The 27,390-nt window shown below is 47.4% G+C and overlaps 1 protein-coding gene across 1 annotated transcript; it reads left to right on the top strand.

The window, feature by feature from the left end:
* Nucleotides 1-26,991, top strand: GTF3A (general transcription factor IIIA). The gene is given in 10 exon segments (XM_073613389.1): nt 1-316; nt 9,840-9,940; nt 12,912-13,008; nt 19,238-19,326; nt 19,979-20,052; nt 20,303-20,389; nt 21,676-21,723; nt 21,726-21,916; nt 22,508-22,558; nt 26,610-26,991. Coding segments are annotated over 10 exon segments (1,080 nt in total). The 5' UTR covers nt 1-121; the 3' UTR covers nt 26,757-26,991.
* Nucleotides 26,992-27,390: the final 399 nt, after the last annotated feature.

Below are 27,390 nucleotides of genomic sequence, written 5' to 3'. Positions count from 1 at the left end.
AGTAATAAATTCAACACATCGCTCATCCCAGGCAGGCTTTGTAGGAGTTTGTATCCGGTCCGCCCCCACCCCTTCTTAGGAGACAGGCGGTGGTGGAGTCCAATGTGTAGAAAGCCGAGACATGGCGGTGTCTGTGGTTCCCAGAAGTAGTACTTTAAGTATTGGAAACCCGGAGCGGTGTGGCCGGGTGGGGAAGATGGGTGAGAAGGCGCCACCGGCCGTGTATAAACGTTATATCTGCTCCTTCTCGGATTGCAGTGCCTCCTACAACAAGAACTGGAAGCTGCAGGCTCATCTCTGCAAACACACCGGGGAGGTGAGACCGGCCGGTACCCCGATCACTGTCCGTGCTGTTCTACCCCCCCCCATATTACTGTCCGTGCTCCCCCCCCCCCCGATCACTGTCCGTGCTGTTCTACCCCCCCCCATATTACTGTCCGTGCTCCCCCCCCCCCCCCCAATATTACTGTCCGTGCTGTTCTACCCCCCCCAATATTACTGTCCGTGCTGTTCTACCCCCCCCATATTACTGTCCGTGCCCCCCCCCCCCCCCAATATTACTGTCCGTGCTGTTCTACCCCCCCCCCATATTACTGTCCGTGCTGTTCTACCCCCCCCAATATTACTGTCCGTGCTGTTCTACCCCCCCCAATATTACTGTCCGTGCTGTTCTACCCCCCCCCATATTACTGTCCGTGCCCCCCCCCCCCCCAATATTACTGTCCGTGCTGTTCTACCCCCCCCCATATTACTGTCCGTGCTCCCCCCCCCCCCGATCACTGTCCGTGCTGTTCTACCCCCCCCCATATTACTGTCCGTGCTCCCCCCCCCCCCGATCACTGTCCGTGCTGTTCTACCCCCCCCCATATTACTGTCCGTGCTCCCCCCCCCCCCGATCACTGTCCGTGCTGTTCTACCCCCCCCCATATTACTGTCCGTGCTCCCCCCCCCCCCCCAATATTACTGTCCGTGCTGTTCTACCCCCCCCAATATTACTGTCCGTGCTGTTCTACCCCCCCCCATATTACTGTCCGTGCCCCCCCCCCCCCCAATATTACTGTCCGTGCTGTTCTACCCCCCCCCATATTACTGTCCGTGCTGTTCTACCCCCCCCAATATTACTGTCCGTGCTGTTCTACCCCCCCCAATATTACTGTCCGTGCTGTTCTACCCCCCCCCATATTACTGTCCGTGCCCCCCCCCCCCCCAATATTACTGTCCGTGCTGTTCTACCCCCCCCCATATTACTGTCCGTGCTCCCCCCCCCCCCCCCAATATTACTGTCCGTGCTGTTCTACCCCCCCCAATATTACTGTCCGTGCTGTTCTACCCCCCCCCATATTACTGTCCGTGCCCCCCCCCCCCCCAATATTACTGTCCGTGCTGTTCTACCCCCCCCCATATTACTGTCCGTGCTGTTCTACCCCCCCCAATATTACTGTCCGTGCTGTTCTACCCCCCCCAATATTACTGTCCGTGCTGTTCTACCCCCCCCCATATTACTGTCCGTGCCCCCCCCCCCCCCAATATTACTGTCCGTGCTGTTCTACCCCCCCCCATATTACTGTCCGTGCTCCCCCCCCCCCCGATCACTGTCCGTGCTGTTCTACCCCCCCCCATATTACTGTCCGTGCTCCCCCCCCCCCCGATCACTGTCCGTGCTGTTCTACCCCCCCCCCATATTACTGTCCGTGCTCCCCCCCCCCCCCCAATATTACTGTCCGTGCTGTTCTACCCCCCCCAATATTACTGTCCGTGCTGTTCTACCCCCCCCCATATTACTGTCCGTGCCCCCCCCCCCCCCAATATTACTGTCCGTGCTGTTCTACCCCCCCCCATATTACTGTCCGTGCTGTTCTACCCCCCCCAATATTACTGTCCGTGCTGTTCTACCCCCCCCAATATTACTGTCCGTGCTGTTCTACCCCCCCCCATATTACTGTCCGTGCCCCCCCCCCCCCCCAATATTACTGTCCGTGCTGTTCTACCCCCCCCCATATTACTGTCCGTGCTCCCCCCCCCCCCGATCACTGTCCGTGCTGTTCTACCCCCCCCCATATTACTGTCCGTGCTCCCCCCCCCCCCCCAATATTACTGTCCGTGCTGTTCTACCCCCCCCAGTATTACTGTCCGTGCTGTTCTACCCCCCCCCATATTACTGTCCGTGCCCCCCCCCCCCCCCAATATTACTGTCCGTGCTGTTCTACCCCCCCCCCCATATTACTGTCCGTGCTCCCCCCCCCCCCCCCCCGATCACTGTCCGTGCTGTTCTACCCCCCCCAATATTACTGTCCGTGCTCCCCCCCCCCCCCCGATCACTGTCCGTGCTGTTCTACCCCCCCCCCAATATTACTGTCCGTGCTGTTCTACCCCCCCCCCAATATTACTGTCCGTGCTCCCCCCCCCCCAATATTACTGTCCGTGCTGTTCTACCCCCCCCCCCATATTACTGTCCGTGCTCCCCCCCCCCCCAATATTACTGTCCGTGCTGTTCTACCCCCCCCCATATTACTGTCCGTGCTCCCCCCCCCCCCCCCCCGATCACTGTCCGTGCTGTTCTACCCCCCCCCAATATTACTGTCCGTGCTCCCCCCCCCCCCCCCCGATCACTGTCCGTGCTGTTCTACCCCCCCCCAATATTACTGTCCGTGCTGTTCTACCCCCCCCCCCAATATTACTGTCCGTGCTCCCCCCCCCCCCAATATTACTGTCCGTGCTGTTCTACCCCCCCCCCCCATATTACTGTCCGTGCTCCCCCCCCCCCAATATTACTGTCCGTGCTGTTCTACCCCCCCCAATATTACTGTCTGTGCTGTTCTACCCCCCCCCATATTACTGTCCGTGCTCCCCCCCCCCCATATTACTGTCCGTGCTCCCCCCCCCCCCATATTACTGTCCGTGCTCCCCCCCCCCATATTACTGTCCGTGCTCCCCCCCCCCATATTACTGTCTGTGCTGTTCTACCCCCCCCCCATATTACTGTCCGTGCTCCCCCCCCCCATTACTGTCCATGCTGTTCTACCCCCCCATATTACTGTCCTTGCCGTACTCCCCCCCCCCCCCCCCATATTACTGTGCGTGCTCCCCCCCATTACTGTCCGTGCTGTTCTACCCCCCCAATATTACTGTCCGTACTCCCCCCCCCCCCCCCCCATATTACTGTCCGTGCCGTACTCCCACCCCCCCCCATATTACTGTCCGTGCTGTTCTACCCCCCCCCATATTACTGTCCGTGCTCCCCCCCCCCCCCCCAATATTACTGTCCGTGCTGTTCTACCCCCCCCCATATTACTGTCCGTACTCCCCCCCCCCAATATTACTGTCCGTGCTGTTCTACCCCCCCCCCCATATTACTGTCCGTGCTCCCCCCCCCCCCCGATCACTGTCCGTGCTGTTCTACCCCCCCCCAATATTACTGTCCGTGCTCCCCCCCCCCCCCGATCACTGTCCGTGCTGTTCTACCCCCCCCCAATATTACTGTCCGTGCTGTTCTACCCCCCCCCCAATATTACTGTCCGTGCTCCCCCCCCCCAATATTACTGTCCGTGCTGTTCTACCCCCCCCCCATATTACTGTCCGTGCTCCCCCCCCCCCCAATATTACTGTCCGTGCTGTTCTACCCCCCCCAATATTACTGTCTGTGCTGTTCTACCCCCCCCCATATTACTGTCCGTGCTCCCCCCCCCCATATTACTGTCCGTGCTCCCCCCCCCCATATTACTGTCCGTGCTCCCCCCCCCCATATTACTGTCTGTGCTGTTCTACCCCCCCCCCATATTACTGTCCGTGCTCCCCCCCCCCATTACTGTCCATGCTGTTCTACCCCCCCATATTACTGTCCTTGCCGTACTCCCCCCCCCCCCCCCCCCCATATTACTGTGCGTGCTCCCCCCCATTACTGTCCGTGCTGTTCTACCCCCCCAATATTACTGTCCGTACTCCCCCCCCCCCCCCCATATTACTGTCCGTGCCGTACTCCCACCCCCCCCCCATATTACTGTCCGTGCTGTTCTACCCCCCCCCCAATATTACCGTCCGTACTCCCCACTCCCCCCATATTACTGTCCGTGCCGTACTCCCCATTACTGTCCGTGCTCCCCCCCCCCATTACTGTCCGTGCTGTTCTACCCCCCCCAATATTACTGTCCGTACTCCCCCCCCCCCCCCCCCCATATTACTGTCCGTGCCGTACTCCCCCCCCCCCCCCATATTACTGTCCGTGCTGTTCTGCCCCCCCAATATTACTGTCCGTACTCCCCCCCCCCCCCCCATATTACTGTCCGTGCCGTACTCCCCCCCCCCCCCCCCATATTACTGTCCGTGCTCCCCCCCCCATTACTGTCCGTGCTGTTCTACCCCCCCAATATTACTGTCCGTACTCCCCCCCCCCCCCCCATATTACTGTCCGTGCCGTGCTGTTCTACCCCCCCAATATTACCGTCCGTACTCCCCCCCCCATATTACTGTCCGTGCCGTACTCCCCATTACTGTCCGTGCTGTTCTACCCCCCCAATATTACTGTCCGTGCCGTACTCCCCCCCCCCCCCCCCCCCCCATATTACTGTCCGTGCTCCCCCCCCCCCATTACTGTCCGTGCTCTCCCCCCCCCATTACTGTCCGTGCTGTTCTACCCCCCCAATATTACTGTCCGTGCCGTACTCCCCCCCCCCCCCCCCATCACTGTCATTGCTGTGCCCCCCCCATCACTGTCATTGCTGTGCCCCCCCCATCACTGTCATTGCTGTGCCCCCCCCCATCACTGTCATTGCTGTGCCCCCCCCCCATCACTGTCATTGCTGTGCCCCCCCCCATCACTGTCATTGCTGTGCCCCCCCCCCATCACTGTCATTGCTGTGCCCCCCCCCATCACTGTCATTGCTGTGCCCCCCCCCATCACTGTCATTGCTGTGCCCCCCCCCATCACTGTCATTGCTGTGCCCCCCCCATCACTGTCATTGCTGTGCCCCCCCCATCACTGTCATTGCTGTGCCCCCCCCCATCACTGTCATTGCTGTGCCCCCCCCCATCACTGTCATTGCTGTGCCCCCCCCCATCACTGTCATTGCTGTGCCCCCCCCCATCACTGTCATTGCTGTGCCCCCCCCCATCACTGTCATTGCTGTGCCCCCCCCCCATCACTGTCATTGCTGTGCCCCCCCCCCCCCATCACTGTCATTGCTGTGCCCCCCCCCCCATCACTGTCATTGCTGTGCCCCCCCCCCATCACTGTCATTGCTGTGCCCCCCCCCCCATCACTGTCATTGCTGTGCCCCCCCCCCATCACTGTCATTGCTGTGCCCCCCCCCCATCACTGTCATTGCTGTGCCCCCCCCCCCATCACTGTCATTGCTGTGCCCCCCCCCCCATCACTGTCATTGCTGTGCCCCCCCCCCCATCACTGTCATTGCTGTGCCCCCCCCCCCATCACTGTCATTGCTGTGCCCCCCCCCCATCACTGTCATTGCTGTGCCCCCCCCCCATCACTGTCATTGCTGTGCCCCCCCCCCATCACTGTCATTGCTGTGCCCCCCCCCCCATCACTGTCATTGCTGTGCCCCCCCCCCATCACTGTCATTGCTGTGGCCCCCCCCCCATCACTGTCATTGCTGTGGCCCCCCCCCCATCACTGTCATTGCTGTGGCCCCCCCCCATCACTGTCATTGCTGTGGCCCCCCCCCATCACTGTCATTGCTGTGGCCCCCCCCCATCACTGTCATTGCTGTGGCCCCCCCCCATCACTGTCATTGCTGTGGCCCCCCCCCCATCACTGTCATTGCTGTGGCCCCCCCCCCATCACTGTCATTGCTGTGGCCCCCCCCCCATCACTGTCATTGCTGTGGCCCCCCCCCCATCACTGTCATTGCTGTGGCCCCCCCCCCATCACTGTCATTGCTGTGGCCCCCCCCCCATCACTGTCATTGCTGTGGCCCCCCCCCCATCACTGTCATTGCTGTGGCCCCCCCCCCCATCACTGTCATTGCTGTGGCCCCCCCCCCATCACTGTCATTGCTGTGGCCCCCCCCCCATCACTGTCATTGCTGTGGCCCCCCCCCCATCACTGTCATTGCTGTGGCCCCCCCCCCATCACTGTCATTGCTGTGGCCCCCCCCCCCATCACTGTCATTGCTGTGGCCCCCCCCCCATCACTGTCATTGCTGTGGCCCCCCCCCCATCACTGTCATTGCTGTGGCCCCCCCCCATCACTGTCATTGCTGTGGCCCCCCCCCCCATCACTGTCATTGCTGTGGCCCCCCCCCCCATCACTGTCATTGCTGTGGCCCCCCCCCCATCACTGTCATTGCTGTGGCCCCCCCCCCATCACTGTCATTGCTGTGGCCCCCCCCCCATCACTGTCATTGCTGTGGCCCCCCCCCCATCACTGTCATTGCTGTGGCCCCCCCCCCATCACTGTCATTGCTGTGGCCCCCCCCCCATCACTGTCATTGCTGTGGCCCCCCCCCCATCACTGTCATTGCTGTGGCCCCCCCCCCATCACTGTCATTGCTGTGGCCCCCCCCCCATCACTGTCATTGCTGTGGCCCCCCCCCCATCACTGTCATTGCTGTGGCCCCCCCCCCATCACTGTCATTGCTGTGGCCCCCCCCCCCCCAAGTGCTGATTCTGGAAAGAGATGCACTTCATGCAAAGCTAAGATTAGGGAGAATTGGAAGAAGGCCCTATGCAGCACTTGCATTGCTTCCTTGGTCAAAGAAGAATCCACTTCTGTCTGATGATTTGCCAGTTAGTGAGCTTTATGCCAGAATGCAAACATTCTGGGATTCGTTGGCTAGCCAGCCCTCCACGTCTGAGTCTTCCCAGGGTTTGCTTCCAGTCCTGGTGTTAGACTCTATCTGAAGGTCCTTCTACCAGACACAGTGGGGAAAACGGCCCCCAACTCCTTCCAATGACTGTTTGGAAGGAGTGGAAGTGGCCTCCTCCAAATTAAAAATATCCCTGGAAGAATTGATGGCCTGTTAAGAGCTATATGTTACTCTTGGCCTAGGTGAAGAGAAAGAAGGTTGACACTTCATTGTATGCTTTTCTTGGTGATCCTAAGGGACATTTGTTTCCAGTACATAATGTGATTTCGGATTCCATCAAGGAGGAATGGCAAGAACCAGAAAGTCCTCCTCCCCCCCCCCCCCCCCATGTTTCTCTAGGTCCACTGAACTAGCGTTTGAAGGTATGGGGTTCCTAAGAGATCCCATGGATAAGTGCATCTTTGTGCTCCAAAAGATCTTGGCAGTCGATCGTGGGTAAATTAAAACCAGCCATGGCTATGACGTGTAGCTAGAAACCCAGAGTACTGGATTAACCAGCTCAAAGCTCATACTGTGGCATATTCACCCAAACGGGAGCTATTGGATTCTTTCACTACCTTGTCCTCTGCTGTGGCCTATATTGCGGATGCATCAGCTGAAGCAGTTAGAATGTTGGCTAGATCAGCAGCCTTGGTGAATTCAGCAGCATTGTGGCTGAAGACCTGGCCAGGTGATGCAGCATCTAAGAGTAACCTGTGGAATTCCCTTTTCGGGCGATCTTCTCTTTGGTCCTGATCTAGATGCCATCCTAGACAGGACAGCGGACAGGAAGAAGTCCTTTCCGGTTGAAAAGGCAACCCCCAAAGTGTCTTTTTTGACTTCAAGAAGTCCCAGGGAAGGAAGAAAAAATGGCCTGCAGAAAAATCTAAGGGAAAAGGCGGACTTTTCTATCCTCCTACGCAAGCCCAAAAGTCACAATGACTCGTGTGTGTGTGTGTGTGTGTGTGTGTGTGTGTGTGTGTGTGTGTTACACTTCAGAATTTCCTCCACGGTGGTCAAGCATAACATCAAATTGGTTAATCTTGACCATTCTCTCCCAAGAATATACAGAAATAAAGGAGGTGGTAAGATCCTTGAACTGGAGAGTTGCAAGCAATTGCTTTAGCTCTAGTGAGATTTGCTCAATCTCCAAACTCGCCATGTTCAGGTGTTGACAGACAATGCCATGGCTGTGGCTTATCTAAACACGGGGGTACAAGGAGCAGGCCCTTACAAGCATTGGCAACAGATTCTTCTCTGAGCAGAGAAAGATTTGCTATCCTTGTCAGCAATCCACCTAAAGGAAACTCTGGACAGAGTGGCAGCTTTCCTAAGCAGGTACCCCATTCAGGTAGCAGACTGATCACTGAATCCAGAGGTCTTTGTGATTTCCAGTATGTAGGGACAACCAGAGGTGGACCTGTTTGCCTCAAAGGAGAAAACACACTGGTTCCTCAATCCTTTTCCCTAAACTACCTCAATGGGTCCCTAGGGAGGGATACCCTGGCACATCCATATAGATTTCACCTGTTACCCCCCCCATTCCACTTCCACTGGTGTTAAAGATACAACAGAAAGGGGTACCAGTCTTTAACCATTATGGGAATGGCGACTAGGCCCTGTTGGCATCTGTTTCTCAGACAGGATTTGCTGATCCAAGGCCCAGTAAATCACCCAGAAGTAGCAAGGCTGTCCCTGGCAGCATGGTATCTGAAGAGCTGCTCCTAAAAAGCATTCAGGAGAAGGGAGACCCTTATTCATATGTTGGATGCTAAAATAATTTTGGTACGTTATCTGGAAATGACAGACTTTAGACGTTCAGACTTTGATTTTTTTTCCTTGGGCAACAAAGGTTGCCAAGCTTCTAGGGGATCAATAGCTAGATGGCTGAAATGGTCTATCCTGGAAACCTACTCACATGCAGGGTTGTCCCCACCAGCTGGAATTTGTGCACATTCAACCAGAGGACTTGTGGCCACTTTGGGCAGAAAGAACTGGTACCACCCCTAAACAAATATGCAAGGTGGCAACATGGTCAAACTTTTGCACCTTTGTGTGACATTACAGGCTGGACCTTTCATCTGCCAGCGATCAGGCGTTTGTCAGGGAGGTCTTACAGGCTGTTGTCCCACCCTAATGGGGTAAGTCTTGGTTATCCTCTCAGGTGCTGTCCTGAAAGACACTTTGGGAAAATCAAAATTAGACTTACCGGTAACTTGTTTTCCATGAGTCCTTCAGGACAGCAACGATCCGCCTTTTTTTAAAAAATTTATTTATTTATTTTTTGGTACTGTGACTAACGTATGTTTGTTCCAGCCGGGGCCAGAGCGTTCTCTTCTACAACTAGCAAGTGGTGGTAGGGCGTTGCAAAGATTTGGAGGAAGAGGTTTGCTGGGGTTCCCTTTGAGGAGTCACGATCTCTCAGGTGCTGTCCTGAAAGACTCATGGAAAACAAGTTACCGGTAAGTCTTACTAATATGCTACCTTTGGGTTTTCTTTTTTTTTTTTTTTTTTTTTTTTTTTTTTTTTTTTTTTTTTTTTTTTTGTGGATTGAGTGGTCAGTCCTGCCTAGTGTCTTTTGTTAAACTATTTAATCACTCATGCTCTCAGTTGGCTACTACATAAAGGCTGTACTCCAAGGTAAGAACTAATAGGGGGCTCTGAGAAGGACTGCTCCTGAATCTTTGGCTATATCCAGCAAGTGCTTTTCTTTTGTGGGTTTTTTTTTTTTTTTTGGTATGACAATGTTACCAATTGTATATTGGCCCAGGAGGGAGAAAACAATCAAACGTGAACCTACATAAGAGCAGGCCAAATATTTCCATGGAAATTCCTGTTCTGAGAGGATTTCCCTTTGATGAAAGTTCAATTTGCTTTATTTCCTGAGTGGGAGGTAAAGCTTTGACTTTAGATCTCCTAAGGAAGTTGACCTTGATGGGTTTTGTGTAATGTTACTTTGTATGAGCAGTGCATTATTTTGTCTATATGTAGTCCTTAAAACAGTTGTAAACCGGTGCTTCTCCTTTCTTTCCTGCCTAGAGACCTTTCCCCTGCACGTTTGAAGGATGCAGTAAAGGCTTTGTGACTTTGTTTCACCTGACCCGTCATTCTATGACACATACTGGGGAGAAGCCTTGCAAGTAAGTGCTTAGATAAACCTTTGAGGATTGGCAATGGTGCCAGGACAGTTTTTAAGAACTACAATGGTTGCAATCTGGGCAGTGGTCTGACATGCCAGCTGAATGACAGCTAGAGCTCTGCAGCTAGAGCTTACACTTCCTGCTGAATAGGCTTCATGCACACTAACTGCTTGCACAGCTCCCCTGAATGCTTTCTCATGGGAAAAGCTGCCTCAAGATGAATTTTGCTTACGTTTAGGTGTCAAGTAGGGATGCACAGATCTATCGGCCACTAAAAATTGGGTTATTGGCATTTTTTTTATAACGCAAAAGCTTCACAAACATGTAGATGGATATAGGTATTCTGTTTCAGCCAAGTGCATCCTAAAGTTTCAGTCTAGAATTTCCATTTCAGTGCACCACTAGCATCAAGTGTTGGTGTTAATGGTTTACTTTAGGGCTGCAACTAATTATTTTTATAATCTATTAGTTGGCCGATTGTTTAGATTAATCAATTATTCGGATAATAACCTTTAAAATTGCTTTTTTTACTTTTTATATTAACTAAATTATACATTTTTTTTTTTTTTTTTTCTTAAATATCTGTATGCAGTGGTAAATATAAATAACCAACTATATGGTTAGGGAGCAAAATCTCTAATCCACTGACAAGAATAGACAAAAGAGATGGTATACTGTATATACTATTAGAGGCTGAATCTGGTAAATATCAGACTCGGATCAAATTTTTTTTTTTTTTTTTTTTTTAAAGGGGGGAAAAAAAATTACTGTTTTGCTGAATTTTCAGACAGAACTGTAATATATTATATGCTGGCCATACACAAACAATGTCTTCCTTAAAAAAAAATAAAAAAAAAATTTAATGTTACAATTTAAGAATTTTCTAATAGTGGTATCAAATCGATGCTCGTCTTTGACCACAGTGATAGGAAAATTCGAAGGGGCAGAATAGAAAACTTTTTGGTCAAAAGTTTTCAGACAGTGTATGTGGTTTTTGTTTAGGAATTGCATTCATTTTAAAACAATGTTAAAAGCAAGTGAAATTTCCAAATGACATTCTTTAATTCAGTGAATGTACAAAGATTTTTCGTATGAATATTCTCGTCCGAAAAGCAATGCGTGCATGGCCAGCGTAAGGCTCGGATCACACCTATGCAGTTTGCTTCTTATAATGATAAATACACCCAGAATTCGGATATATGGTCATTTTTAACTAGGAGTCAGACCTGAAGCTATATGAAGGGGGGGGGGGGGCTATAAATATATTATAGTATAGTACTAAGAGCTGAGACATAATTTTTTTTTTTGGATATCATTTTAAATATAATGCACAATGCTGTGCTGCACTAGTTTCTGATATGTAAACAAATAATGCATTATATATGCAGGCCAACTATTTGGCTGGCCAATCGATTATGAAAATAGTCGGCAACTATTTTCATAATCGTTTAGTTGTCAATTTATACATTAGTCGTTTTTGCCCTAGTTTACAATGGCCTGCATATTAATTTATTCCGTCTAATGGAATGAATACTCAAGCGCTAAATTCATTTAAGCACATCAAGCTTTGTCTCTGCTCAATCTAATCTCCTGATGTGCTGGGGTTTTTTCCTGGCTGTAAAATTCTCTAATAAGGCTAACATGGAGGTGCTTGTAAAAGTGGCGTTCTGTGTTTCCCTGAAAATAAGACCAGGTCTAATATATATTTTGTGCTACAAAAGGCACACACGGGCTTATTTTCAGGGAGGTCTTATTTATTTACGGTATGTACAATAATCGACATTTATTCAAATAGTCATGTCATCATGATAACCTCTTGCCGACCAGCCGCCGCATTTTTACTGCAGCAGAATGGCACAGCTGGGTGAAACTATGTTGCCTTGCGTCGCTTTGCCTTTTGGCCACTAGGGGCACTCCGCCAGGGAGCCGATGCGAGGGCTGGCGGGCGCGATGACGACCAGGCTCCCGTGATCGCTCGTGGCAGAGCAAGAACTGGGATCTGGGTGTAAACACCCAGATCCTGGTTCTCTCGGGAGAGAATGATTGTGTGTTCATACTGATTATGGACACTGATCTTTCATCTCTTCTAGACAGTCCCATTTCCCCCCCCCTACAGTTAGAACACAGTGAGGGAACACAGTTAACCCCTTGATTGCCCCTAGTGTAAACCCCTTCCCTGCCAGTGACATTTATACAGTAATCAGTGCATTTTTATAGCACTGATCTCTGTATAATTGTCAATGGTCCCAAAATGTGTCAAGTGTCCGATATGTCCGCCGCAATATCGCAGCCCCGATAATCACAGATTGCCGCCATTACTAGTAAAAAATAAAAATACCATAAATCTATCCCCTATTTTGTAGACGCTATAACTTTTGTGCAAGCGGGTGTTAGAACCCCGAAACATTATACTTTTTTTTTTCTAAGTAATTTTCTAGCAAAACCTGTTTACTTGTAAACAACAAAACTCAGAGGCTCGGTCCTTAAGTGGTTAATCACACTGCAGCCTGCTCTTTTGTCTTCTCTGGTTGGCAGGAGATGTATAAGCCCTCAAACCTCATCACATGCAATTCAGGACCACTGATCTGCATTGTTGCTTGTTTTTTTTTTTTTTTTTTTTTTTGCTGGAGTTAGTTTAATTTAAAACCTTGGCCTTTGAGCCTAAGGTCTAACAATTGCACAACTAACCTGGTGTCGGCATAGCTATAAATATTTTATAGTATAGTACTAAAAGCTGAGACTTTTTTTTTTTTTTTATATGGATATCATTTTAAATATAATGCACAGTGCTGTGCTGCACTAGTTCCTGATATGTAAACAAATAATGCATTCTATATGCAGGCCAACTATTTGGCTGGCCAATCGATTATGAAAATAGTCGGCAACTGAAAACTTTATACATAGAACTTGAGGTAGAGATGTAAGACATTGTAAATTCAACTGCTGAACTACTAGAATTGTTTGTTTTCAGATGTGATGCTCCAGATTGTGACTTGTCATTTACCACAATGACCAATATGAGGAAACATTATCAACGAGCTCATCTTTCTCCAAGCCTTATTTATGAGGTAAGGTTATTGACATGTACACTAAGGGCTGCTTGACATCTCATTTACTTCAGATGCATGGCCATCAGACTAATAGCAGCTTAAAAATGATTAACAAAACTGTGTAGAGAAACTACAGTATGTCAGATGCTGATCCTAGCCTCATGCTGATCTGTAGCGTCTACCTTGTCTTTTATGACAGGCTTCCGTAGGCCAGCCACACATTTTAAAGTGACCACAGAAAAGAATGTAGCTCCTGGAAGTGCTGCTAGACCATGGTTTTGAAGCAGTAGCTTGAGGCTCCTTTTACACTGGCAGGGCCTGGCTGTTGGCGCTAAGGCGCTGCTTGTTTTTGCATCGCTTTTCGGCCAAAAGCGGGGGAACTTTTTAGCAAAGTCAAGTCCCGTTTTGCGGCACGCTTTTCATTTGCTTTGGAAGCGCTGCCCATGCATTGCAATGAGCAGGTGTGTTTAGGGAGCACTATTTACAGCGCTCACATCTCCCCAAAGATGCTGCTTGCAGGACTTTTTGTAATGCCCCGCCCCAGTGTGAAGATACACTGCAGTGAATGGGAAGGGCTTTTCAGAGGCTAAAGCACCTGCAAACCGCCTCACTGTGAAGTAGCCTGAAGGTGCTGAGATGTCTGTAACCTACCAGACTGCTTTCACTGTTCAGGTTTATGAAGATTTTTATGGACTGTCAGGCTCTAACGACCATAGAAAAGCTTGCATAGAGCAGTGCCATAGCTGGCTCCCCTTTTGAGATGTGATTTTTTTTTTTTTTTTTTTTTTTTCTGATCTGGATCTAGTATGGTGACTGGCCAATATGTATTCCCATCACAGGTGTGATAAAGGTGTGCCAAGTGGGACTTGGCTTAAGGTGCTGATGTTTAAATATCTGTGCTAGTTTCCAAATACCAGGGGGTCCCCTTAGAACAAAGAACCAGGCCATACACAGGGCTTTGATTTGATGTTTAAAGGGTTAGTACCCCTTTTTCGAGAAACTGCCTATGCAGATAAGGGGTGTCTGTAGACAAACTGCAGCTTTGACTTGAGGTGTTGCTAAACCCAGGACCCTGCATGCACTATATCTGGTCTCGCAGTACACCGGACATGCAAATGCAATTATTTTTAGTAAGACCCCTTTCACACTGGGGTGTTTTTTCTTTATCGTACATCAATGGACACAGCCTAAGTAATTACTTAATGGGTTATGGGCCACCTTCAGGTGTTGACATTGGTATACCCAATACAGGAAGCTCACTCCCCTATATAACCCCTCCTCCCAGGAGTACCTCAGTTTTTTCGCCAGTGTCTAAGGTGTTTGTCATGAGTGAAGATGTGCTCTGAGGAGTTCCAGGAGGGATCCATGCTGGATTTAAAAAACCTCCACAACCGGATCCATCCATGCCACTGAGGCCACAGGATAGTACCCAAGGCTTTTGCATAGAAGAGTGAGGTTTTGCCTGTAACGCTTCTTTTAGGGCTGGACCCTAGGAACCAGCACTCTTTTTGGTCTTGCTACATTACCTAAAGTTGTCCTGAGGGGTGCTGTACAGGTCCAAAGGAGTGGAACTCCTATTAAAAGGGACCCGGTCTTTGAAGGTTCATCCTTTCCGGAGATACCTGATATGGCAAGCCAGGGTGAGTCATTGGAAGCAATTGGTGGTGCTACTGCTTCTCACACTTCAGCCCCTGTATACGCAACTGAAAATGCATTTTCCTCTGCCCTGCAGGGCCTAGAAAGATTAGCAGCTTTAATTGCATGCTCTATCCAACTGGATGGGAAGCGTGCTAGATCCCCCTCCCCCACTTCTTCTGATCCTTTGCCAAGGGAACAATGGGGACAGGATGAGGTATTGCCCTCAGGTGATAGAGGAGAAACAAGCCATTTATTCCTCTGCGGAGGAAACCGTTGATTCAGCTTCAGAATCTGAGGTACAAATTCTTACGGAAATGGTTCGCTCTGCTTTCATGCTACCCCTAACAGCTGAAAGTTCGGTTTCTTCCTTAGGTTCTTTAAAACCTTTACAGCCTTTGCAAGCGTTTCCTGTCCATGCATTACTAGAAAAGCTTATTTGTGCTGAATGGGATCATCCAGATAATCATTTTCTCCCTCCAAAGAGTTTCTCAGTTCTCTATCCCTTGGAGGAAAAATTCACAAAAAATGGAAGGTTCCAGTGGTTGACGCTGTGATTTCCAGTGTAGATAAAAGTTTAACTTGTCCAGTAGACAATGCACATATGCTTAAAGATCCAACAGATAAAAAATTGGAATATCTGTTAAAATCCTCTTGCCTTGGCAGGGACCGTTATTCAGCCTGCAGACGCAGCAATTGGCATCTATCAGTCCTTAAAGGACCAATTCACAGAGGCTCTTAAAGGGCTTCCTGCACAACAGGCCCATGAGTTAGCCGAACTACCAAAAGCATTGTTTTGCCATAGATGCTATGAAAGATTCTATTCACCAGGCATCCCGCCTTGTGCTAGTACACATACGTAGGACCCTTTTGGTTAAGGTTGGTCAGCCGAAGCACCTTGTGAGAAAGCTTCTGGCTAGTTTCCCTTTTTCATGGGGCTCAACTATTTGGGGATGATTTGGATACATGCATCCAAACTATTTCTAGTGAAGAGTACTCTTTTGCCAGTCAAAGTATAAACGTCCCTCATTTAAACTGACTTTTTCTCCTGCGCCAGGGGCATCTGCCTCTAGGCAGTGGCAACGGCCTCCACCGTCAGACTCTAGAGGAAAATCTCAGGGTCAGGCCCAGGCTCAAAAGAATACCTGGGGCCAGAAAGCTGCAAAGAAGAATACTAAAACCTCATCCTAAAGAGGTGCTGCCCCCCCCCCCCCCTCACCAGAGTGATTATTCATGAGGACAGAGTGGTGTTATGCCCTCGTCCAGGCTTTTTGACAAAAGTGGTTTTAGGTTTTCACCTGAACCAAGATATTGTCCTGCCATCGTTTTTCCAAAACCATGTTTCAGGGAAGAAAAGTCACTACATTGTCTTGATGTGGTGAGAGCAGTGAAAATCTATTTAAAGGCAACTGCTCAGATTTCTAAGACTGTCTTATTTATTCTGCCAGAGGGTCCTAAGAAAGGACAGGCAGCGTCAAAATCCACTGTCACTAAGTGGATTCGGCAAGTGATAATTCAAACTTGTGATTTAAGGGGTAAGATTCCCCCATTTCATGTTAAGATGCACTCTACCAGGTCAGTTAGTGCTTCTTGGGCAGTGCGTCACCAGGCCTCCATGGCTCAGATCTGCAAGACCGCAACTTGGTCTTCAGTACATTCACAATTTTATCAGGTGGATGTAAGGCGGTATAAGGATATCGCCTTTGGGCGCAGTGTGCTGCAGGCAGCAGTTTGTCCTCAGGTCTGGGGGTGCCCTACGGGTTGTCTCTCCTTCCCCTCAAATAGCATTGCTATGGGACGTCCCATTAAGTAATTAGGCTCTGTGTCCCATGATGTATGATAAAGAAAATAGGATTTTTATAAAGGCTTGCCTGTAAAAAATCCTTTTCTTGGAGTACATCATGGGACACAGAGGTCCCTCCCCTCTTTTATGGGGTTTAAAACAGGAGTCCAGCTTTTTTTTTTTTTTTTTTTTTTTTTTTTTGGGGGGGGGGGGGGGGTGTCTGCAGCTGCAAATACTGCAGCTGCTGACTTTTAAAATAAGGTCACTCACCTGTCCCGGGGTCCAGCGATGTCGGCACCCGAGACCGAACCGTCCCTCAATCCTCGGGTGCTGCCTCCGCCATTCTCAGTGAGGGAATCGGGAAGTGAAGCGTTGCGGCTTCACTTCCTGATTCCCTACTGCGCATGCGCGAGTCGCGCTGCGCATTCTCAATGGTCCCCGCTATCTCCTGGGACCTGTGTCTTTCCCAGGAGACAGCGGGGGAGTGCAGGAGGGGGTGTGACTCCCGCGGGAGTCTATTCCCGGAAGTGGGTGCAGATACCTGTCTTAGACAGGTGTCTGCACCCCCTCCCCCCCTGAAAGGTGCCAATTGTGACACTGGAGGGGGGGGGGGGGAATCCAATAAGCGGAAGTTCCACTTTTGGGTGGAACTCCGCTTTAAGTATATTGCTTTGCTACAAAAACTGAGGTACTCCTGGAAGGAGGGGTTATATAGGGGAGTGAACTTCCTGTATTGGGTATACCAGTGTCAACACCTGAAGGTGGCCCATAACCCATTAGGTTATTACTTGGGCTCTGTGTCTCATGATGTACTCCAAGAAAAGAGTTTTACAGGTAAGCGGTTATAAAAAATCCTATTTTGCAGGTGCTTTTGGGCTAAAAACAGCACATGTAAAGTGGCTGAAAATTGCCTCCCCTGCAAGCCCCAGTGTGACAGCCTTAGTGCTTTCACACTGGGGCGATGCACTTGCAGGACGCTCAAAGTCCTGCAAGCAGCATCTTTTGAGTGGTGGAGGAGCGCTTTGGCAGTGGCGCTTTTAACCCTTTATTGGGCCACTAGTGGGGGGTTAAAAGCACCCCGCTAGCGGCTGAAAAGCACTGTTAACTCCCCCGCCCCAGTGGGAAAGTGCCCTTATTATAAACTGCTAAATACCTTTTCTCATCTGCAGTTAGAGCAGGTTTGTAACTTCTATCGGTGTCCAGCCAAGCACTGGTTAAAGCTTGTAGGAGGAAGTTTTCTGACTGCTCAGACTGCAAGACATCTGACCCTTTGTCTGGACAGTGCTGACTGGCCCTGTGTTGATCACATACACCCTCCCAGGGGGAAAAACCTCTAGCAATACACACCAAACTGGGCATGTACAGCCTGACTCCATAGACTGTTATCAGGAAATATTAGTCAGTGGAAGAAGATCAGTGAAGACAGGATCAAAGGGCATTTTTATACAATGTGGAAGATTAACCCCCATCCTAAACACTTCTGTCCCCAGGGATTGAAATGTTAAAAAAAAAACAAAAAAAAAAAAAAACTGGTAAATGCATGAGGCTCACAGTACTGGCATTTCTTAGACTGGCCATAGATGGGATCAGTTTTCAGCCCACTTAGTGGATTGATCTAGAGATTTCCAATCCACCCAAGCGAGGTGGTGTAGAGGAATCCTCCCCGCAGTCAGGATACACTGATCAAATGCTTCCAGCATGTCAATTCCTGAGAAGTTTATCATTGGATCTACTTTTCACGAACAAAAATGGCCATAGATGGATCAAGTTTGTCTGGTCCCTGCTAAATTGGTCGATTCGGTATCTGGCCAGCTTGGGTATGATTTTATGGCATGCAGTGGATTGTGGAAAGATGCAGATTTCAGGTAACTTACTAGTAGCACCTGTACATATTTCCATCCTTGCCTCCTTTTAACTGCATGGCTTTTTAGCTTTGTGTAAATCATGAGTTCTTAACCTGTGGCCCTCCAGCTGTTAAACTACAAGTTCCATGACGCATTGCAATGCTGACAGTTAAATAATGATATTTGAAGCGCTTCACAATGTGCATAAAAATGAGTATATATGAATATATAAATACTCAAATCCAGCGGTGAGTAAAATTCCTAAAAAAATCCAGCAATCAAAGTGTAAAATTATTAGTGCCACTAAATGTGTGTTAAAAAAAAAAAAAAAATCCACATAAAAAATCAACATAAAAACAAATATATAGGGATGTATTCAGAAGGTTCAATTATACAAGTGTAGAATCCGATTGGTATAGAGCTTTGATCCGGTCCCACTAGCAAAGCTGTTTAAAAACACTTGCTTAATTAAGGTGCTCATTGACATTTATAGTAACAATGTTTCTTTTGCTTCTGTTCACAACCAATGTGAGAATCATAAACCGATCTCATTTGACAGGCAGATAAGAGAGAAAAACAATCATTGTGCAATAGTTAGGATACCAAGGTACACAGGCAAACTTCAATCCACTCACGTGTGCCTTATAATAAGGCATATGCAGGTTTTACTATAGCAGTCAGCCGCCTTAGACAGGAGCAGATTCACTGCAGTACACTGTGATACTGCTGATCTGCACAGAGCGTCCTTGGCTCCTCCCACGCGTTGCATCAGTCACGTGACTTTTTCAATGCTGACAGTTACAAGCATGATGGGACTTGTAGTTCTGCCACAGGTTGAGCATCCATGGTGTACATAAAGCCTTTTCAGGCTTATTCAAGCTATCGGTGCAATAGGTGAACAGTTTATGTGTAGGTTTTTGAACCTGCAGCTTTGTATTTTTACATTCTATAATTTTCTAATGAACCCTTTTTTCCCCCTTCTCAGTGTTACTTTGCAGATTGTGGGAAAACCTTTAAGAAACACAATCAACTAAAAATTCATCAATACATCCATACTAACCAGCAGCCATACAAGTAAGTTCATGATTACCTTGAATTTGTTGCCTGTTTAAAACTTTTAGCGTGGCTTTTACAGTTACTTTCCAGGATAGCCGAGCAAAAGTGCAAGGTGAACTACACATTACAGATTTTTCCTTTTTTTTACTTAAATTTTTTTTTTTTTTATAGAAAACCTCAGCTCTATCTTGGCAATAAGATTGACTAGCAAATGTGTGTAACAAGCCAGCATTCCCTTCAGTCACCTCAATTCCTTATGATCAGTTTAGATTGCTTTCCATTCCTGGAAGCTGTAGCATGGCTTCTATGAATGGAGGAGCTGGCAGAAAGTGAGGGCATAGCTGGACTCTTGATGAGTGCCTGTGGCAGCCCGTTATGTCTATTAACCCTGCTGCACTGGATGATTGTCAGGGAGTGGGATATCAACCAACAGAGGCATCAGCACAAGGGACACTCACTAAGTTATGTCCCTTATACTAACTTTTCAGTAGTTTTATTTGTTAGCTGCACTTTGGCTTTAAAGGCATGTTACCTAGTTGGGCTTTGCATTGTTGCTAGACAGCTGTTCATGAACTTTACTTTTGTTTGGACTTGGTACACTTTGTCAACACATATATTTTTATTTATTTTTATTTTTTTGAGGTCTAAACTGTACTTACTATTTTTATAGATGTACTCATGAGGGATGTGACAAAAGCTTTTCCTCACCTTCTAGACTTAAACGCCATGAAAAAGTTCATGCAGGTACTGTACTTCACTGATCTGCCTAAAATCAGATTCTATGTATATTTTCTAATTTTTTTTTTTTTTTTTTTTTTTTTTTTTTTTTCTTTTTTATGCACGTCTTTTTCATTAAAATGAAATGCCCTTATAACTATCTCTTCGAAGCTGACAGGAACCACTTCTAGAGTGTTTCGCCGGAATGCAGGCAAACATCTTCCATTAAATATGCAATATGCAATATTCATGTTCTGTCATTTTTTTTGTTTTCTAGGATATCCATGCCAAAAGGACAGCACTTGCTCATTTGTGGGAAAAACCTGGACAGAGTACATGAAACACTTGGCAGCTAGTCATTCAGGTATTTTTCTTTGCAGTCATAAACTGTAGTGCCAAAGAGTTTAATGGGTGAGTGACTTTGCATGTGGCTGCTGTGAAGGGGTTGTCTGTGGCAGGGGTTTGGATCATTTGAACGTTGGAATGACATTTGGAGCCTGTTTACAGCTTGTGCACCAGAATCATGCAATTCACACTAATGTTGGTTGAATGCACCTTTTGGACCACCACTTTTTTAGTGTTCACTCAAAGGCTGCTGTCAAACTGCCGTAATAGTATTTGTATAGAACCATTTCAACAGGAAGTTAAAATTGCAATACAAGCTGCAAAATATCCTCACCTGCCACTTTATTAGGTAAATCTTTCTAGTACTGGGTTAGACCTTTTGCCTTCAGAACTGCCTTAAAGCAGAGTTCCACCCAAAAGTGGAAGCTCTGCTTATTGGTCTCCTCCCACCTCCTCCGGTGCCACGTTTGGCACCTTGTGGGGGAGCGGGTACTTGTTTGAGAGATGCCTGTCCCCACTTCTGTCAAACCTCGCCGAGGTATGTCAGTTTTGCCCCCCTCCTTCCCCACCGTCGTGTTTAGAATGGGCAGTGCGCATGTGCAGTAGGGAATCTGCTGTGAAGCCGCAAGCCTTACAGACTATGGCAGCACCCAAGAGCCAATAGAAACATCAGCTGGGGTGCCGACATTGCTGGATTCCAGGACAGGTAAGTGTCCTAATCAGTCAGCAGCTACAGTATGTGTAGCTGCTGACTTAGTTTTTTCATTGGGTGTGCTAGAGTGCCACTTTTAATTCTTCATGGCATAGATTCAACCAGGTGTTGGAAACATTCCTTGGATTTTGGTCCATATTGACATGATGGCATCGCACAGTAGCTGCAGATTTGTTGGCTGCACATCAATGATGTGAATCTCCCATTCCATCACATCCGAAAGGTGCTCTATTGGATTGAGATCTGGTGACATTGGAGGGCAATGAACTTGGAATATAGTAACTTCAATGCAGCTCAGTCAGTCAAGCGGCTGCAGCTTGGAAGAACACGTGAAGATGTAAGATGTGGTGTTGGTCATGGCAGTGATTTTCAAGTCCTCAGCATTTTAGGTTTAGATTATATTGTAAATGCAGTTGTGCTAGCTGTAGGCATCGTGGGATGCAAGGCTTTTAGTATTGACCTATTGAATGTGTGAATACATCCTTTTAACGTGCAAAACATTCACGATAACTGTAAAATGAATGTTTCATTAAATTGGCAGTAACAAGACAGACTTGTGTAATCAAAGGACCTTTTTTCTAATACAATTTTAGTTTGCTGTACAGAGCCAGCCATCTGCGATGTATGTAATCGCAAGTTTAGGACAAAACTCACCTGAAGGACCATAAGAGAACCCACGAAGAAGAGCGGGTGGTATACAAATGCCCCAGGGATGGATGTGATCGAACGTATACCAAAAAGTTTGGTCTCCAGAGTCATATCCTTTCCTTTCATGAGGAGTCACGTCCATTTGCCTGTGGGCATCCTGGATGTGGCAAGACCTTTGCAATGAAGGTAAGTAAAAGCACTTCATGCACCAGTGTTTCATATGGTCTTCAATTGTTATGGGGTGCAGTTTTAGTGTAAGATAGCTTCTCCTTCCTTCTCCCAAGAGTTGGCCATAATTTAGCCTTACAGAAACCCCATTCCTGCAAGAACTTTATGTATTTCAGTGAACAGTCTCTGCAAACTGTGCAGCCTTCAGTTTAGGAGAGGCTAGGCAAGCTGCTCCTCGATCCTGTAAGGAGTAGGGTTACTTGTAAGTAGGGACCAATGCAAAATGCTAGTGGTGAAGGTAGTAAAGTGCACCTGTCATTTTGAATTTAAATAAGATGTGAAACACTGATCAATACTCTAGACAGCCAAGAGAAACCAGCATTTTTGGAATACAGTAAATTTATAACTGCCTAAATGTAACTTCATGTCTTTTATAGCTGGTGCATATTTTCATAATCTCGCTTTGGTCCATACTGTTGTATAGCAATGTTTTAACACTAACTATTTTGCTAATTTCTTGATACTTTGAGCAATTTTGACAGACTTTAGAAAAATGGCCTGATTTTTTTTTTTTTTTTTTTTTAAACAAATATAATTTTCTGTTTACAGCAAAGTCTTGATAGACATGCAAATACCCATGACCCAGAGAAGAAAAAGATGGTGAGCAATTGCGGTACCCATAGCAACCAACCAGCATTCTTGTACTTGTTTGGTTTTAGTAACGTGAATTCATGTTTTATGGGCTGTGGTTTATAAAGTAATACAGATCTGAACACCTTCACACTGTCAGCTTGCAGTGATCCACAGTGTTGCAGCTCCATTCTCAGTGCATGAAGGTGACACTTGCTGTAGTGCACTACCATGTTTTCTGTGTCCAGGGGGGTGGGAGTATCGGGATGGGTCAGTGTTTCCACTCATTGGGCTGCTTTATGGAAACACAAAGTTGTTAAAGAGCCCATAAGTTGTACTGTACTGAAATTCTTGGGATTATTTTAGTCTGTTTTGGGCTGATGGAAGGGGCCTGAGTCGTCGTGTATTTTTTTTTTTTTTTTTTTTTGTGCATCGGTCTTCTAAGTGCACTTTTTTGGGAAAAATTCACTTTTTTTTTTGAATAAAAAAATAAGACCACCGTAAAGTTAGCCCAATTTTTTTTTTTTTTTTTTTATATATTGTGAAATATGTTACGCCAAGTAAATTTATACTCAACATGTCATGCTTCAAAATTGCGCCCGCTCGTGGAATGGCGTCAAACTCTTACCCTCAAATCTCCATAGGCGACGTTTAAAAAAAAAAAAAAAAAAATTCTACAGGTTGCATGTTTTGCGTTAGAGGAGGTCTAAGGCTAGAATTATTGCTCTTGCTCTACTGGTCGCAGCAATACCTCACATGTGTGGTTTGACCACCGTTTTCATATGCGGGCGCTACTCGCGTATGCATTCGCTTCTGCGCACGAGCTCGTCGGGACGGGGGGTTCTTTTAAAAAAAAATTTTGTATTTTATTTTTACACTGTTTAACAAAAAAAAATTGTCACTTTTATTCATATTACAAGGAATGTAAACATCCCTTGTAATAGAAAAAAGCATGACAGGACCTCTTAAATATGAGATCTGGGGTCAAAAAGACATCAGATCTCATATTTACGCTAAAATGCAATAAGTCATTTAAAAAAAATATGCCTTTTTTTTTTTTTAAGAGGCGTGGGCGGAAGTGGCGATTTGACGTCGCTTCCGCCCAGCAGTGTCATGGCCACTGATAAGTGATCTCCCGGCGAATCCACCACAGGGACCACTTTTATCAGAAAGCAGACCGCTGCAGGAAAACAGGGATACCGGGGTTATGGCTGCTGCCATAACTATATCCCCCTTCAAAGTTTGGACGTATATCGGCGTGCGGCGGTCCGGAAGCGGTTAACCACTAGCCTACCTTGACAGTTGCTGGGTTGTTCTGCAGATCAGATTAAACTGGAAAACTTGGTAGTCTAGCTAAAAGTTACAATCTGATCACACAATCCCCTTTTAGCTATCAAAAGGGAGACTAAGCATCACACTTGGACCAGGCTTCCCATTGGACTTCATAGTTGGCTCTAAAGGAAATTGTATATAATATTTGGATTAGATATTTTTACTTTGTGAAAGCTTGGCAAGCTGCTAATTAGAGTATTTAGAGTGGGATTTTTGAGCTGTCATCCTGATAACTTTACTACCTAATCGACTTAAAGTTCTGCCCAGCATAACTGAAACCAGCAATTCCTTATTAATGTACACCTTTGTACACACTACTGCCTGACTCCTGATATCCAGCTCCCAAGTAGGCATGGCCCTGATGTTCATTTGCAAAAAACAATTCAAACATATGGGGCGTTCGCGGCAAATTTGAGAGCTGTGGAGTACCCCATAATGCACTGTGAGATCAGTGCATTGACAGCTGCTGATTGGCCAAAGCATGCACCTAAACTGCATGCTTTGGCCAATCACAGCGCGATCTGCTGTGAGCCATGATTGGCTAAAGGCTCAGGGGTCAAGTCCACACCCCACACTATATAAGGCTGCTTACACAGCAGCCTTATGTAGTGTAATATGTGGAGGAGATTGAGATAACTTGAGCTAGATTAGTTAGTGGCGTGCAAGCAGTTATGTATGTGACTGTACATTCTGCAGCATGTATATAGGTACATTCACATAACTGCCTGCACGCCACTAACTAATCTAGCTCAAGTAATTTCAGTCTCCTCCACATCACACTACATACAGCCGCTGTGTGTGTATATATAATTTATTTATTTTTAATTTTTCTGTCTCTGATCCATACCAGACCCTTGGCCAGTAAAGGGGGGCTGAGTGAGTGCCCCCCTCCTGAACCATACCAGGCCGCTTGCCCTCAACATGGGGAGGGTGCTTTGGAGTTCCCTCCCAAGCACCTTGTCCCATGTTGATGGCCAAGAGCTTCTTCCAACAAACCTGGCCATTGGTCGTCTACAGACTGGGGATTATCAGAATCTGGAAGCCCCCTTTTAACAAGGGGGGGGGGGGGGGGAGGGCAGATCCCAGCCCCCCTATGTGAATGGGTATTGGGTACATTCTACCCATATCCATTCACCAAAAGGTCAAAGTAAAAACCACAATAGACAGTTTTTAACAATTCCTTAAGGGTCCCGTGATGTCCATCTTCAATTATGCCACCCGACGGACCCAAAAAATAGAGGGAAAAAGGCTACGCCTCGATGGGAGGCCTCCTGCCGACTGCTGTCTCTTGGCTGTGACAGCTCTTATACAGATGTTCCACATGTTCAACTTTACAGGCAGACTAAAGGGACCCCCCAGGCATGATTTTTAACCACCTCAATACAGGGCACTTTCACCCCCTTCCTGCTCTGCGTTCTTTTTCTTGCGCTATAAACCAGAGTGACAAGTTTGAAAAAACAATTTTTTACGTTTTGCTAGAATATCCAAATTTTTTTTCTTCAGTTTAGGGCAATATATATTCTTCTACATATTTTTGGTAAAAAAAATCGCAATAAGCGTATATTGATTTGCACAAAAGTTATAGCGTCTACAAAATAGGAGATAGATTTAAAGCCTTTTTTTCTTTGGGACTATGATATTGTGGTGGACATATCAGACACTTTTGACACATTTTTGGGACATTCACATTTATGCAGCGATCCGTGCTATAAAAATGCACTGATTACTGTATAAATGTGACGGGAAGGGGTTAACACTAGGGGGCAATCAAGGGGTTAAATATGTTACCTAGGGAGGGATTCTAACTGTAGGGGGTGGAGACCGATCGGTGTTCCTCTGTACTGAGAACACACAATCAGTCTCCTCTCACCTGACAGGACGTGGATCTGTGTTTACACACACAGATCCATGGTCCTGCTCTGTTACCGGGCAGTTGTGGGTGCCTGGCAGACATCGCGGCCGCCGGGCATGCGCATCAAGTCCCCTGTGATGCGGTGGGCGCGCACTCCTGCCCCATGGTGGGAAGGGGAGGACATATGATGCCCGCCCAGAACGAGAGCTGCAGCCATATGACAGCCGGCGGGCGGCAAGCAGTTAAAGGAATATTTCATTTTTATTTCACTTTAAGCATGATTAAAATTGCTGCTCCTGAAAATGAGTGCATTCTAGTGTCCGCACTTACCTGAATGGAGGACATTGGGTCCCCATCAGATTTCCAGCCTAGTGATTGGCTGATGCCTCCAGCACTGCCGTATGCAGCTTTGAATGCCTGATCATCCTTTGTATAATAGAAATTAGGGGAATATTTGTCTGCATCAATCATTCTGGAGGAATTTTATTTTTATTTTTTTTTTTGTGTGTGTGCACCAAAGAGTAATAGACATGACCGGCACCTGTGGGAGGTTCCAACAGCGTAGGGATGCAATGATCAGAACGGAGTATACTCCGGAAGGTGGAGTCCTGGGATGTTGGGAGGTATAATCCTTTCCTGGAGTGTTTCTCTTCTCCTCCTCTACCCCCCCCCCCCCCCCCCCCCCATCAGCAATGGTAGTAGCTAGCTCCCATATTTGTACAAAGCATTACTTGAGGGGAAGCCATGTTTTTAAACCAATTTAACTGGTAAATAGTCCCAGAGCATTGTTTTTTCTAAAGAGCACTGAATGCTGTAATTATGGGTCTCAATGGTGTGTTCTTCATAGGTGCTCATCTATAGTATTGCTATTTACTGACTTGTTTCTCCCTCCTGCAGAAGAAGCCACGTCCAAAGAAAAGTCTTGCCTCCCGCCTCTCTGGATACAATCCAAAGAAATTGTCTAAAACACCAAAGTCTGTATCTGAATTGAGAAAACTGCCTCCAGATACTGCTACAGCAATGCAGAATCTCAGCATTAAATAACATGGTAGCACCTGTTACCGTAAAGCAATTTATATTTTATGTTAAAATTTTACCTCAAGAGAAGTAACCCATTTTTATGGGAGTTTTTGCTGTGAGGGTTTCTAATGGTTTCAGTTCCTGAGTCAGGGTATTTATTTTCTTTTATCTGTTTCATTTATATGAATGTACTGCTCCTGCCTGTTTGGTACTATAAAAGTTTAATGTCTTTGCAATGATTAAAGGAGGAAAAGCAGTTTGAAGGCCTGGTTATCCTTTTGTTTTGAGAAGTGTAAGGCTGTGTTTACACTGTTGTGATACAACACACGCCCTACTTTGGATCAGACTTTGCCCTGCGACTTGAAGTCAGGCGCGTCCGACCTCAATGAACGGGGATCCGACTTTGATCCCTGCCAATACCAGGCACTGTTTTTGGTATGAATCTTGAGGGGGAACTCCACACCAAATTGTAAATAAACGCCATCTGGGGCCCCCTTATTAAACAACCAATGCCCAGGGTTGCCGGGAAGAGGCCCTTGTCGTCCACATGGGGACAAGGTGCTTTGGGGTGGTGGGGGCCCGCACCCAACCCCCACATGTTTAGGGCATGCGGCCTGGTACTGTTCAGGAGGGGGGTGCTCGCTTGTCCCCACCCCCT

The sequence above is a fragment of the Aquarana catesbeiana genome, linkage group LG02 (assembly GCF_042186555.1).
Source record: "Aquarana catesbeiana isolate 2022-GZ linkage group LG02, ASM4218655v1, whole genome shotgun sequence".
In the NCBI taxonomy this organism is placed as follows: domain Eukaryota; kingdom Metazoa; phylum Chordata; class Amphibia; order Anura; family Ranidae; genus Aquarana; species Aquarana catesbeiana.
This window is presented reverse-complemented; position numbering and strand designations above follow the sequence as displayed.